At 53.0% G+C, this 14,561-nt stretch overlaps 1 protein-coding gene across 4 annotated transcripts; it reads left to right on the plus strand.

The window, feature by feature from the left end:
• The first annotated feature begins 687 nt into the window (after positions 1 to 687).
• Positions 688 to 12,043, plus strand: SLC38A7 (solute carrier family 38 member 7). 4 transcript variants are annotated; one of them, XM_020890697.2, is made up of 11 exons: positions 688 to 792; positions 2,545 to 2,967; positions 3,761 to 3,959; positions 4,188 to 4,332; positions 5,223 to 5,321; positions 6,420 to 6,477; positions 6,657 to 6,771; positions 8,074 to 8,221; positions 8,747 to 8,946; positions 9,757 to 9,811; positions 11,851 to 12,043. In XM_020890697.2, exons 2-11 carry the CDS (start codon positions 2,698 to 2,700, stop codon positions 11,951 to 11,953), a joined length of 1,392 nt encoding a protein of 463 aa, XP_020746356.2. In that variant the 5' UTR covers positions 688 to 792; positions 2,545 to 2,697; the 3' UTR covers positions 11,954 to 12,043. The 4 variants fall into 4 exon arrangements, with proteins under 4 accessions (XP_020746356.2, XP_070307311.1, XP_020746358.2 ...); XM_070451210.1 differs by having other exon boundaries at positions 2,545 to 2,706; XM_020890699.2 differs by lacking the exon at positions 688 to 792 and adding an exon at positions 802 to 1,448.
• Positions 12,044 to 14,561: the final 2,518 nt, after the last annotated feature.

The raw sequence follows: 14,561 nt of genomic DNA on the forward strand, positions 1-14,561 counted from the left end.
ACTCCAGTATTCTTCACTAGAGAATCCCAGGGACAGGGGAGCCTGGTGAGGCCATCTATGGGGTCGCACAGAGTCGGACACAACTGAAGTGACTTAGCAGCAGCAGACTTGTTGGAAAAGTCCCTGATGCTGGGAAACACCGAGGGCAAAGCTTTGGGGATGAGGATTAGAGAGATGGTAGACTCACTGGAGGAGAAGGCAATGGCAACCCACTCCAGTACTCTTGCCTGGAAAATCCCATGGACAGAGGAGCCTGGTGGGCTGCAGTCCATGGGGTCGCTAGGAGTCGGACACGACTGTGAGACTTCACTTTCGATTTTCACGTTCATGCATTGGAGAAGGCAATGGCAACCCACTCCAATGTTCTCGCCTGGAGAATCCCAGGGACGGGGGAGCCTGGTGGGCTGCCGTCTATGGGGTCGCACAGAGTTGGACACGACTGAAGCGACTTAGCAGCAGCAGACTCACTGGAAAAGTCCCTGATGCTGGGAAAGATCGAGGGCAGAAGGAAAAGAGGGCGTCAGAGGATGAGATGGCTGGATGGCCTCACCGATGCAATGAACATACACTTGGGCAAACTCCGGGAGTTGGTGAGGGACAGGGAAGTCTAGCGTGCTGAAGTTCACGGGGGTCGGAGAGTCGGACACGACTGGGCGAGTGAACAACAGTTTAACACTGACTCCCGCAGAGAACTACAACTCCCAGCGTGCCCGGCGGTCCGGCCCGACCCCGGCAGTCATGTGATCGCTGCTCACGTGTCTCCACTGCCAGCCGGGGCTAGAAAGACCGCAGGTAGGTGGAAGGAGGTACAGGTTGCTGGAGGGTGGAATCTGGGTCCCCAAGGCCCCCATCGTGGCAGAACCCTACTCACTCGCTGCAGGGCCCTGCAGCCTGGCATCCTCTGCCCCATGCCCGCCCGGGGTCGGCTGGCCCTTGCTGCGCCTTATCCCGGCCTGTCCCTACCTGGTCTCCACCTGTCAAGCCCCGGAATCCCCTCCCCAGTTTAACACACAGCAGCCCACTCTCCGCCCCGGGTAGGCCGTGGCCCATTTTCCAATGCAGCCCACCCCTCCTATTTCTGGGATTCGGCCCCAGGCTGGCCTGGGTACTTCCTCTCGTTGGGCTCTCAGGGGCCTACTGCAGTGGTTACAGCCCTGGCCTGAGCGCCTGGGCATTAGGCTGCTAGTTCTGACTGCCAACGAGCCCCTGGGACATTAGCCTCTTTCCCTCCATGGCTCTGTTTCCCTAACTGAGCTGGTGCTTCACTCTGTGAGTTAAGAGTGCGTCTCAGTTGCCTTCACTCTGTTGACCAGCAATGGTGAAGTTTGAGAAAGAAAAAATTGAAGGCAGAGAGGGAAGTGGGGAGAATCAGATCTCAGATTTTGGGGGAGAAGGTGCCATAAGGAATAGCTCTCTGTCCACCAAAGCCAGAAGGGTGGAAAGAGCAGGTAAGCCGGGGACCATGGAGCAGAGTAATTTGAGGGGAGGGGAGGCTAAGAGATTCTGGAGCAGTGCAGAGACTTCTTGTGTCTGAGAAGTGAGCAGGATGGAGGACGAGGTCTCACAGTGTGGGGAGCACCAGCTTTACATGGTTCTCTCTGGCGCTACCCTGGAAGCCTGAGAGACCAAAACTGCCTCCAGTACTCATTCACTGCTTTGATTTTTTGCTGAGTTGCTGGCTGGGTGGCAAGTTGCATAAGAGGAAGCCCTGGGGTATCTGACTGATCTTTCTGGATTTGGAGCCAGCAGGGAGACATTTTCCCTGGAGCTGTGTCCCTTGGTTGCATGCTTGGTGACATGTCTGAGGGTCCCCAAATGCCCCCTTTTCCCTCTGATGAGTTTACAGCTCCCAACTTTGTTCAGCCATCACAGGAGGAGCCATGGAAAGAATCAGACCACCCAAGAGGCCTCACTAGACATTTTAAACCCCCCAGTGTGCTGGGGGCACGAGATGGAATGCCTCTGTGATGAGCAGTGGTGAGGTCAGTCATGTGGGAGAAGAGAATTTAAATCCTCACTGAAATTTTGAAGGGCTTTGAAAGCACCACAGAGTTTAGACTCTGGGCCGGAGGGAGGTATGCCAAGCTGTAAGAAACTGAAATACCCACAGTTCTAGGTGAGGATTGTTCTTCAGACCCTCTGGTGTAGAAACCAGTTGAGAAGCCAGACAGATTTGAATCTAAATCTTGCTCTGCAGCTTGCTACTGTATGATCCTAGATGAGTGATTTGATCTCTCTGAACCTTATGACCACTGTCATCTAAGAAATGAATGAGAGATGTGCGTGACACTCCTGCTTGATGCACGGCTTCTAGTGCTGACATGTCGGTACCTCTCTCTTCTGGGTTTGTGTCTTATTTACCTGGTCGGTCCGTAAGCCTGAAGCAGGCAGGAGTTGCATCTGACATCTGTCTGTCTCTGCCATTACCCTGTGGCACCCAGTGCAGTGTTCCACACACTGGCACACCTGGATTTGAATCTCGACCATTTGATCTTGGGAAAGTTGTTATCTTGGGATAACGGTATACCTGCCTTTCGCATCTAGGTTTAGGAGAGCCAGAACCCATAGGCCTCCTAGGATAACAGCCCCACACAGTCTGGGGCACCCTCCAGCTGAAAGTGTGTTCCCTCGGTTCCCCAGCGGATGAGGCCGTGAGACAGAACCCACAGACTCTGCGGGAACAGGACTCCAGGGGCCATGGCCCAGGTCAGCATCAACAGAGACCTTGACGAATGGGGCTTAAGCACAGACTCTGGGGAGCGTGCCCGTCTGCTGCAGAGTCCCTCTGTGGACATAGCCCCCAAGAGTGAGGGGGAGGCCCCTCCTGGGGGTCTGGGCGGAGGCACCACTTCCACACTTGGAGCCATCTTCATCGTTGTCAATGCCTGCCTGGGCGCGGGGCTACTCAACTTCCCGGCAGCCTTCAGCACTGCTGGGGGCGTGGCAGCTGGCATCACGTTGCAGATGGTGAGTGAGGGGGGCCTGGCAGGCAGAAATGCAGAGTGGTGGGTCTGGGCTCCTGGCCTCAGAAGGGAGGCTCTGGATCAGGAGTGGTCAGTGACACATGCTAATCACTCTCCCCTCTGCCACACATGGCTGGCATTATTAAGCTATTGTAGCGTTCTTTCCTTTGAGGCCAGATGAGGTTTCAAAAGCCTTCCTCACAATTAGGGAATTTCAGACATCAATTGCATATTTAATAGTTATGTGGTTATGTTTAAAAAGCGGGCCCACACCTTTTAGAACTGCATGTTGAAATATTTACTGATGAAATGATACAATAGCTTGTATTTTCTTCAACATAATCCAGAGTGGGAGAGGGACGAGATGAAACAAGACTGGTCATGAATTGATGACTGTTTTGTGTTTAATCTTTTGGCCACACCACACAGCATGTGGGAGATTAATTGCCCACCAGGGATCAAACCTGCCCTCCCTGCATTGGCTGCATGGTGTCGGAACCACTGGCCCACCAGGGAAGTCCCTGAATTGATGATTTTTGAATTTGAGATTTGAGTGATGGGTGCATAGTGGTCCGCTGTTCTATTCTATCTACTTTTGCTCACGTTTGAAATTTTCCTCAAAACTTTTTGTCTTTAAGGAAAAATCTCAATTCCAGTAATCTGTTAAGATCGCCCTGCAGGATAAGGCTCATTTGCCAAATGGGCTTTGGGCACCAGGCCAGTAAATGCTGAGCAAAACCAGGCTGCTCTTTGCTGCCAGACCTTTACCACACACTCTTGCTCCACCCTGCCTGCAGGCCATGCTGGTTTTCATCATCAGTGGCCTCGTCATCCTGGCCTACTGCTCCCAGGCCAGCAATGAGAGGACCTACCAGGAGGTGGTGTGGGCTGTGTGTGGCAAGCTGACAGGCGTGCTGTGTGAGGTCGCCATTGCTACCTACACCTTCGGGACCTGCATCGCCTTCCTCATCATCATCGGGGACCAGCAGGACAAGAGTGAGGTCCCCCTTCAGTATCTACCTCATCCCTCCCCCTTGGCCCTGGGAATCCTGCAGTGGGCAGGGAAGAGCATGGAATACCCACCCAAAGCCTGGACCCGGCATTCATCTGGGAATCCTCCCTCCTGGCTGCTGGGCGCATGAGACAGTTGGCGATCCCGGCAGAGATGGAGGACCATGCCCTGCAGTAGACTGGCATCACCTTCTCTCCTTCCTCCCTCTGCAGTTATAGCTGTGATGGCAAAGGAGCCTGAGGGGGCCGGCGGCAGCCCCTGGTACACAGACCGCAAATTCACCATCAGCCTCACTGCCTGCCTCTTCATCCTGCCCCTTTCCATACCCAGGGAGATCGGCTTCCAGAAATATGCCAGGTTCGGAGGCCCCACCCCAGCCTGCGCTGGACAGCAGTTCTGATCACAGGCAGTCAGAGACCCAAGGGCAGCAGGGGAACCCCGCTCCTCCATGCCACCTTGCCTCCAGGGACAGAAAGAGGGGACGAGGCAGGGGCAGACCAGGGCTTGCAGAAATTCTAGCAGAAGACCTTCCTTTTGTGTCATCAGCTAGGGAGACAGTGGCTCTTTGCATCAGGTCCAAATGTCCTTGTCCAAGAAGGGACGGATAGTAATCCTGAGTGTGAAGGCCTCTCCTGGCCTCGGCCTTGTCTTTCTCACAAAGCATGGGATTTCTTGATCATTTGGGATTGTTAGCTTCGCAGCGTTTTCCATGCAGCTCAGTGTGAAGGGAAGGGACTAGCTTCTTGGCTCAGAATCTGAAAAACAGGGATTCTAACCTGTTTCCTGTGATCCTTAATTGAAGGGGTCACGCTCAGTGTCTCCAAGGTTCCCTTTAATGTTAACTTTCTGGTATTAATGCCTTGGAGCCTTCTACCTCCAACCTTTCCTGCTTCTCAATGGCCCTGCTTGCAGCTCTGGCCATAACTGGGCTGCTCTGACTGAAGTAACAGATGTGCTTTGAAGCCCAGCGCCCCCTGCTGCAGTCTCTGAGCTATGGAGCTGAACCACCTCATTTCCCAGGGGCCACACGTGTCAGTCTGGCCCCCTCTTGGCTTCCTAACTGTGGCTTGTTTCTCTGAAATTTATTTCTCATGCATTTCTTAAGTCTTTTGTTTGGAGTGATCTCCCAGTTGGTTCCTTAGACACTTTAGGTCACTAAGGTGAAGGATGGATGTCCCTGGGGATAGAATTGAAGAAGAGGCAGCTGGGACTAGGGAGGAGGAGGCTTAATTCATCCTTCCTGGCAGCTTCCTGAGCGTCGTGGGCACCTGGTATGTGACTGCTATCGTTATCATCAAATACATCTGGCCTGATAAAGAGATGAGCCCAGCAGACACCCTGAACAGGTGAGTGAGGGCCCCCAGGAGGCACCCAGGATAGAAGCTGCACTTGGGCCCCAGGAGATATTGGGTCCGTCATGAAAAAGCCACACAGGAGACTTCCCTGATGATCCAGTTGCTGAGACTCCGTGCTCCCAATGCAGGGGCCCCTGGTCAGGGAACTAAATGCCACATGCGATGACTAAGACCTGGCACAGCCAAATAAATACATTAAAAAAAAAAAAATCCCAAGGCTCATTAGGGGTTTGACTCATTGGTCATTGTAGGAAGGAGACAAGAGGTCCTGATCTCTTTTTACTGGAGGAAAGAGTAAGAACCAGAGATGAGGGCCACTTTGCCATTAACGTCCAACAGATGAGCCAGTGTGAGACTAGGCCTTAGGTTATAGACCCTGCCAAAGTGTAACTGCACATTTTTTCAACATGTGCTTATCTTCAACATGTGCTTACCTGTATCTTCTTTGTGAAAATGAATCAATTTTCCAATTTTTTTTAAAGAAAGGTTTCTTTTTTAAAAAGCTTTAAAACTTTTTTTGATTGATTGATTGATTTTTGGCTGTGCTGGGTCTTCATTGCTTCTAGAGCTTTCCTCTAGCTGTGGCAAGTGGGGACTACTCGCTAGGTGTGGCACACAGGCTCCTTTTACAGTGGCTTCTCTTGTTCTCAAGCCCAGAGCACAGGCTCTTGGGCTTCAGTAGTTTCAGCATGTGGGCTCAGCAGCTGTGGCTCCTAGGCTTAGTTGCTTCTCGAAATATGGGCTCTTCCTGGACCAGGGATCAAACCCCTGTCTCCTGCATTGGCAGGCAAGGTGTATTTTTTTTACCACTGAGAGGAAGTTTGGTTTCCTTTTTCTTGAACAAACCAGAGAAGCAGAAGCCCAAGTGCAAGAACCAAACCTTCTGGATTTGAGTCCCGGGAGGGCCTCCCAGAGCCCCAGTTTACTGACCTGTGGAGTGTGTCCTTTCCCAGCTCCGCACTTGTGTGGGCGGGACGTGTGTAGCTGGCTGGTAGGGGCTGTAGGGGGCTGACTCAAGAGTAAAGGCCTGGGGCAGCTGGGGACTCCGAGGGCTTCCTGGGCAGCAGCATCTTGTGTGTCTGTCTGCAGGCCAGCTTCCTGGATAGCCGTGTTCAACGCCATGCCCACCATCTGCTTCGGATTTCAGGTGCCAGTTGCAAGGTCCCTTTTAAGCTCACTTCCCATCCTGGGATGGAGTCCACATTATTGGTGGGACAGGGGCGGGTGGTCCTGGAAAGGGGAGCTGAGTGGGAGCCCCAGGACTCTGCCCTTTGTCCTTGGGATGAGGTCACCTGCCCACCCTGACCCTGCCCTTCACCCTGACAGTGTCACGTGAGCAGCGTACCCGTCTTCAACAGCATGCGGCGGCCCGAGCTGAAGACCTGGGGCGGCGTGGTGACAGCCGCCATGGTCATCGCCCTCGCTGTCTACATGGGCACAGGTGAGTGCTCCCCTCTGAGGGCCAGGCTTAGAGGGCTCCCACTCTCCCTCATTCCCAAGTGCTCTGGCCCAGGATTTCCTGGGCTTAACCCTGCATTCCCAGCACGTCAAATACTTGTGTTGGCATTTTGGGCCTCCTCCTTCCCAGATGAGAGATGAGTGCATGTGTTCATTCATCAGCTCTCAGTGGGCGCCTAGTCAGTCAGCCCCAGGAGCTTTCTCAGCATGGAGGGGATGCCATAGAGAGAGGTCTGGTCCTGCTTGCATTGAGATTGACAGTCTATTCGGAGAGACAGTCTCACAGGAGTAAACCGGGAATCAGTAAGGAAATCGAGATGAGTGCCACGGTAACAGTGAACCAGGGAAGATGTGAGTGGGGCTGGCTTTAGGGGGTGGATCACAGACAGCTCCCCTCAGAGGAGCTGGCATCCGGGGAAGCCCAAACCATGAGAAGGAGCTAGAATCTGAAGAGCCCGGGGGAAAAGCTTTCTAGACAGAGGAACGAGAAAATGCCGAGTCCCTGAGGCCGGGACAGAAGGTGGTCTGTGGAGCAAGCTGTGGGGGTGGGTGGTGGGCAGCACAGCCAAACAGGGAGCACAGCCAGATCCTTGAAGACTGGTGGGAGCCAGAGAGGAAGCGTTTTCAGCAGGGGTGTGGCTCGGAGAAGGGTTGGCTCTGCGTGTTGTGTGGAGAGTGGTGTGGAAGAGGGAGCAGGACCGGGAGACCAGGAAGAGTGGCCCAGTGATGGCTGCCACAATGGGGCTCAGGACCAGCTCTGTACTAGCTTCTGCGGACACAGCCAGGAATACAGAGCCAAGAACAAGGGAGGGCAAATAGGCAGAGGCCCTGTTCTTCTGGGGCTTATGTTTTTACTAGTTGAGGGAGACAGATGATAAACAAGTGAAGAAAAGGAAAACCAAAGAGAGAGGAACACTGTGAAGAAAAGAGATCAAGGTGATGTGGAGAGAGTGCCTGGGGGCGGGGGTCACTGTGGATGAGGGGGGACCCCTGAGCTGGGACCTGAATGATGAGGAGATGGGCAGGCAGAAGTTAATGCAGAAGCTCTGAGACAGGAACTGCTGGGGGAGTTCAAGATCAAAGAGGTAGCAGTGTGGGGTGGGGAATGTGAGAAGTCAGGGAGGGGGGCTTCTGAGCCCAGCCCTGACAGCCTTCTAAGCCTCAGTCTTAGCCTCCAGGGCTGCTGTGTCACCTCTCCATCTGCTGCTGGACTGAGCAAGGGATGGTCCATCTCCCTAACCCTCCCAGGGTCGCTCTGACCCAGCCCTCTTGTCCCCGCCCTCAGGTATCTGCGGCTTCCTGACCTTTGGGGCCGCTGTGGACCCTGACGTGCTCCTGTCCTACCCATCGGAGGACGTGGCTGTGGCTGTGGCCCGTGCCTTCATCATCCTAAGTGTGCTCACCTCCTACCCTATCCTGCACTTCTGCGGACGGTGAGCCCCTCCCCACCCCACGAAGGTGCTTCTTCTCACCAGGGCCCCTGGATGCCCTTTGAACATGGTCCTGTATAGAGCGAGACACTGAAGCCCATAGGAAACAGTCAGTGCCTAGGATGGCCCTGCAAGCACCCCCAGCCAGGTCTTGGGGGGCCACCTTTGTCCCAGAGTCCCCAGGACAGTCTGTGAGTGCTCTGAGAACCTCTAATCCAGGTCCCTTCCTGAACACCCTGTCTTCTGGATACCCCAGACCCTCCCTTTCCAGGAGTCTAGTGGAATCAGTTCCCATGGGGTGTGCAAACTCTGGACCAGGCAAAGCACTCAGTCTTTCACATTCACCATCCCATCCGGTCCCCATGGCAACCCTGAGAAGAACGACACTAGACCCATTTCACAGAAGAGGAGACTGAGACTCAGGGATCGTCTTACCTACAATCCATCCAGTTGGGGGTCTGGCTCTGTGGCTGGAGTTGGGGGTTGCTGTCAGCAGGTATGCCTCTGAGCCACTCTCTGTGTGGGCAGGGCGGTGATCGAAGGCCTATGGCTGCGCTACCAGGGCATGCCGGTGGAGGAGGACGTGGGGCGAGAGCGGCGGCGGCGAGTGCTGCAGACGCTGATCTGGTTCCTGCTCACCTTGCTGCTGGCGCTCTTCATCCCTGACATCGGCAAGGTCATCTCAGTCATCGGAGGCCTGGCCGCCTGCTTCATCTTTGTCTTCCCAGGTGTGGACCCCCAGTGTCCCCACAGCACTCACTCCCAGACCCTCCTGGCCTCAGCTCCTCTCTTGCTCACCTGCGGGGGAGCATAATCACCAGCGTTTATTGATCACCTTCAGGCTCTGTGGGAACCCCTGTTTAAGCATCACCTCCTGCAAAGAAGGTGTAGTTGTCATCTCCATTTTACCCACGAGGAGGTATGAGGTTCAGAGACGGTAACAAACTTCCCTAGAGGTTAACAAACTCAACTAAAGAATAACAGACCCTTTTCAAACCGAAGTCTGTCCAGATCCACAGTCTTTATAGTCTTAACTCTTATTTCAAGAACCTATTCCTCCGTGACTGTCAGGGATCTGGCTGAGTCAGCCCCTGAGAGGGTAATTAGGGTCTGGCATTGGCACCCTGACACGGAGGTCGGGAGACCAGGTCCCCGGGAAACCTTCCTGTCTGCCCAGTCATGAGTTCTGCCTATACCCAGCTTATTTCTACCCAAGAGGCCACCTGGAAAGCTCTTGCCACTTTGGTTGGAGCAAGGGGGCCACACCTGCTCAGAAGTGCATTGGGAAGGGCCCTGCAGTGAGGGCAGCACAGAGTCGCATCCCAGTGCCGCCCCTTTAGCTCTAGCTCTTGCGTGCCACCCAAGGACCTCTCCTGGGAGACCAGCCGCCAGGCCTCCAGCGGGGTGCAGGGTAGAGGCAGAGTGGAAAATGTGGAGGAAACACAGGCCTTTCTGCATCCACCTCCCCTGTCTCCTGGCCAAGGTGGAGGCTGGCCTGTGGGCCGGGGGACCCACCCAAGCTCTCTCTTCTCTTCCAGGGCTGTGCCTCATTCAAGCCAAACTCTCTGAGATGGAGGAAGTCAAGCCAGCCAGGTAAAGCAGGGCCCAGCCTGTGGGCCTCTCGGGGAGGTGCTGGATGGGGAAGTACCCTTTAAACGGGTCGGAATCAGGAGACCTGTGTACTTTGAAAATAGGAGTTTTTAAAATGCTGTTTAAAAAATATATATATATATTTATTTATTTGGCCGTGCTGGGTCTTAGTTACAGCATGTGAGATCTAGTCCCCTGACCAGGGATCAAACCCAGGCCCCCTGCTTTGGGAGCATGGAGTCTTAGCCACTGGACCACTAAGGAGGTTCCTTAAAATACTCCTTTTAAAATGAGTAACGTGTAGTTGTAACAGTTCAAGCACTTCTGAAGGACTTTAGAGAAAAACGTGGAAGTCCATCCTTCCCCACCGCCCTCTCCCTTCTCCTGAGAGAGCTTCATGTCATGAGCATGGCCTGTGCCCTTTGTAGACTGTCCCTGTGTGTGCACAGATGTCTGTGTACACAAAGCGGTGTGTGTGTATACTCAGACGCATAGGTTTTGTGTCTGGTTAGGTTTTTTCCAAAAATTATTTCAAGCCAGACACACTTTTCTACCTCTTGCTTTTTTTCACTGAACCATGTATCTTGGCGATCACTCTGTGTCCACACAAGATCTACTGCTTCCTATTTCAGTGGCTGTAGAATCTGTTGTTTGAATGTGTTGTTTGAAGCGAACACACTTCTGCGCATACACCTTGGCACAGCTGTTCAAGGATCTTAGTGTCATCGATTCTTAGAAGGAAGTTGCTTTATCACAACGCATGCTCATTTTTACTTTGGCACATGGGTTCAAATTACCCTCTCTAGAGGCAGTACCAGTTAAGAGTCCCAGTAGCAGTGAATGAAAGTGCCCTGTTCCCCATATCCCTCCCACCACAGTACATAGAGGCCTTTTCAATATTTCTTAGTCTATTGAAAACAAAACACTACATTTTTAAAAATTTTACCTTTTTAAAATGTTCAGTAGTATTAATTCCATTCGTATTTTTGTGTAACGGTCACCACCAGCCATCTCCAGAACTTTTGCATCATCCTAAACTGAAACTCTGTACCCATTAAACAGTCATTCCCTCTTCCCCCTCGCCCCAGCCCCTGGCAACCAGCATTCTATTTTCTGTGTGAATCTGACTCTTCTAGGTACTTCCTGTAACTGGAATTGTATTTCTCATTTTTGTACCTGGTTTCTTTCACTTAGCATAATGTCCTCAAGGTCTGTTTGTTGTAGCATGAGTCAGAATGTCCTTTGTTTTTAAGGCTGAATAATATTCATTGTATGTATAGGCCACACTTTGCAAAACACTGCATTGTTTTTAATATGTAGATATTCCTGAATGGTAGAGAGGTTGTGACCAGGTTGCTTACTTTAAAAAAAAAAAAAAACAGAAAATTTTTGTGGGGACTTCCCTGGCAGTCCAGTGGTTAAGACTCTGTTCTTCCAATGCAGGGGGCATGGCTTTCTTTGATCGCTGGTAGGGGAACTAAGATCCCATATGCCATGTGGTAAGGCCCCCCCCCCCAAAAAAAATCCAGTTATAACCCTGCAGCTATTTTTTATATATACGTTTGCAGATGTCTTTTGACTTCTTTTTTAATAAAATTGATCACTCCATGTGACTTGCTTTTTCCTGACCAGCTTTTCCATCAGGAGACATGCATTCTAATTCTGGTCCTGCCCCTGGTGTCCTGACCAGTCAGCTAATCACATTAGGTCTTGGGCTCCTTCCCCGTGGTCTAGGAGTCATCCACCCAGCCCCATAAACCCTTGTGTGAAAGCTGTTGAGAAGTAGGAAGTGCTCTACCCACAGGAGAAGGGGTATAAATAATTACAGTAATTAACTGATAGATGGCAACCCACTCCAGTATTCTTGCCTGGAGAATCCCATGGACAGAGGAGCATGGTTGGCTACAGTCCATAGGGTCACAAAGAGTCATGACTTCAGACATGACTGAAGTGACTTAGTACATGCATTTTCATATATATGAAAGTCAGCAAAGTCAAGAGTGGTTGACTGACCAGGCCCTCTCTCACCCTCTGCTCCACAGCTGGTGGGCGATGGTCAGTTACGGAGTCCTCTTGGTCACCCTGGGAGCCTTCATCTTCGGCCAGACCACAGCCAACGCCATTTTTGTGGATCTTTTGGCATAACTACTGCCTCCCAGAGAATTCTTGGCCTTTGTTGTTGGACCCAGGAACCCATCTCATAGAGCTTCAGGACCACCCTGGGCCCAGCATCATTCCCCTCCACTGGTGGGATGACATCTGCACATCCTTTTCCAGGAACAGTTCTGGGGTGAAATCAGGCCCCACCCCTATAGGCAGTTCAAACTCAGCTCCCTTCCTGCTCCCCCATCCTGGCAGTGCTATGGATGGTAGGAGGAAGTCTCATGTCACAGGGGAACCTCCTCCCCTCCTCCACCTCTCGACTTTTCCGTGTCTGGACACCATGGGTAAAGAGTGTCGGTAGGTCTCCAAAGAAAGAACTCAGCCTGACTTGCCTCTGGAGAAAGAGTGTGCTCCGAGGGGTGCCATCCTCCACAGAGGAGCCTGTCCTGAATAGAGGCTCTGCTCATCACCCCGGGACTCAGCACCTGCTCCAGGCTGTCGGCAGCCCAGCCACCAGTGGCTTCCTCTGGCAAGTCCCAGAGGTAGCTTGAAAGCATATGAGTGCACCAAAGCAGGTAGATGGATGCCTGTCCACTGCCTCCTGGGTCTGCAGAGAGCCCGAGAGCCCCCTTGCCCATGGCTGATTGACATTTCCCAAGGCTTTTGGGGTCTCGCCCTGCCTCTTTATCCAGACCTGATGGTCCAGGCATCCCTCTGCTCCTCCATCCCAGACATCACCAAGTCTAATGTTTACAAACGGTGCCAGCCCAGCTCTGAGCCAGGGGCCAGGGGCCGCCCCGTGCCACGGTGCTGTGAGTACTCCCTGAACTCTCCCCACGGTGGGGAGTCTGCTTTCTCTCTTAGATTCCAGATGGGCCCCTCTTTTCAAAGCAACAAGAGTGGGGACATCCCTGGTGGTCCAGTAGTTAAGACTCTGCTTGCAATGTAGGGGGCACGGGTTCAGTCCCTGTCAGGGAACTAAGATCCCACATGCCTCAAGGTGTGACCAGAAAAAAAGTTAAAAATGGGACAGAGGCCCAAGAGTGGGTGATAGAGCAGGCTGGGAATGCCACACGGGCTGGGCTCGTGAGGATCAAGGTGACTGTGTCTGGTATCTTCAGTTTCAATGGCTGCTGCTTCTCCCTGCCCTCCATGTTAACCCCAGCCAGGTACCCGGAGACGAGACAAGAAAGGCAGCTGACATGTCATTGACTGGACAACATTTGAGTGTAGTCATGCTGGCCTAGAAGTTTCCCTTCCAGTTTGGATCTTGTCTGCTCCTTTCCCCCATCACCTCTTCACCCCCATCCCATTTTCCTATGGAGCTCAGTCTCTCCTACTTACCTAAGTGTGGGAGTGGGGTGGACCAAACCCTCTCTTGTCCACTTCCTCAGCTCCACGTGTCCACTAGGCCTGGCCTTGGAGGCCTGTCGATCACGTTAAGGACATAGCTAGGTTGTGCCCCATGCGAGGTTAGGAGGGATATTCTCCGCCTTCATATTTTGAACACTTTGGCCACTCAGGCCAACCCCAGGCACCAAATCAGGCTTTCTCTACCTGGAACACTCAGCATTTTCCCTGGTCTTTCCTGCCCAAAACCTCTGAATGGCGAAGTGGGGATGAGAGGGACCCACGATCTCAGGGCAGTGAGATATAAGAAGCAGAGGCTGGCTGGAGCCGCATAGACTTCTGCTCAGTCCTAGACTGGCTGACTTGCCCCTCCTCACATCCCCTTGAGGCTCGCCCAGGGCCAGGCCACGTGGCTGTCTTCTCAGCCTGCTACACAGCACCAGGCCCCGCCAGCGCCCATCTGGACAAGGTTTGGGAGGACGGACATCAGCAGGGCTGCACCACCGCCTCATGTTGCATTTCAATCACAGGTGAGGGTCTGTAAGGGGGAAATGAGCTGGAATCTGGCCTGATAACCTCAGGAGCCCCTTCCCCTGCCCTCCCTGCCTGGGCATTTTACTGTTTTCTTTTTTACTTGTGCACATTCAGACCAGGAAGGATGGTTAATAAAAAGGGACTTGTGCTGCTAAGCTGCGTGGTCTGTGTCTGACGCCGAGGACAGTCCAGGCCACTGGCAGAAGGAAGATGGACTGGGGCTGGCAGTAGGGGCTGGGATGTGGCAAGCGCCTTTTTGCTTCACCATCTATGACCCTTGAGCTGAGAATGGGCCCACTGCGTCCCCTTTACCGAGCAGGAAGCCTCAAGTGGTTCTGGACACCTCTGCCTTCCACATCCCATCAGCCTTTCCCCGCTGACTTGGGACTCTGCCTTGGCTCACAGCCCTCCTATGCAGGCACACATTGGCCTCTGTGTTTTATGTCACCCGCCAACCTCAAGTTTTGGGGTGAGCTTCAAACTCCTGAGCATCCCCCGTTTGTCCTTCCAGAGGCCGGTGTTGAGAGCAGGCCCCGTTGTCCCAGTTGAGGAGCCAGTCACCGTGCTCAAGTGCTGGGGAGAAGATACTCAGCAAAACACACCAGCTCTGCTCTCCCTCTGCTGGGGAAGACTGATGCTTGGCAAGTCATCACAAATATAAACACACGAGTTGTGATACATGCCAAGTAGGGAAAATACAGAATGTTAGATTTGGGGGTCTGGCGCTTCTCTGGAGAGGCAAGGAAGGTTTCCTGGGGGAAGTGAC

This window comes from Odocoileus virginianus, chromosome 20 (genome assembly GCF_023699985.2).
Source record: "Odocoileus virginianus isolate 20LAN1187 ecotype Illinois chromosome 20, Ovbor_1.2, whole genome shotgun sequence".
In the NCBI taxonomy this organism is placed as follows: domain Eukaryota; kingdom Metazoa; phylum Chordata; class Mammalia; order Artiodactyla; family Cervidae; genus Odocoileus; species Odocoileus virginianus.

Coding starts and splice junctions, on each gene's coding strand:
- SLC38A7 (XM_020890697.2), top strand. CDS start 2,698: ATGGCCCAGGTCAGCATCAACAGAGACCTTGACGAATGGGGCTTAAGC. Junction 5,322..6,419: donor CCAGCAGACACCCTGAACAG/GTGAGTGAGGGC, acceptor GTCTGTCTGCAG/GCCAGCTTCCTGGATAGCCG. Junction 6,772..8,073: donor CGCTGTCTACATGGGCACAG/GTGAGTGCTCCC, acceptor CCCCGCCCTCAG/GTATCTGCGGCTTCCTGACC.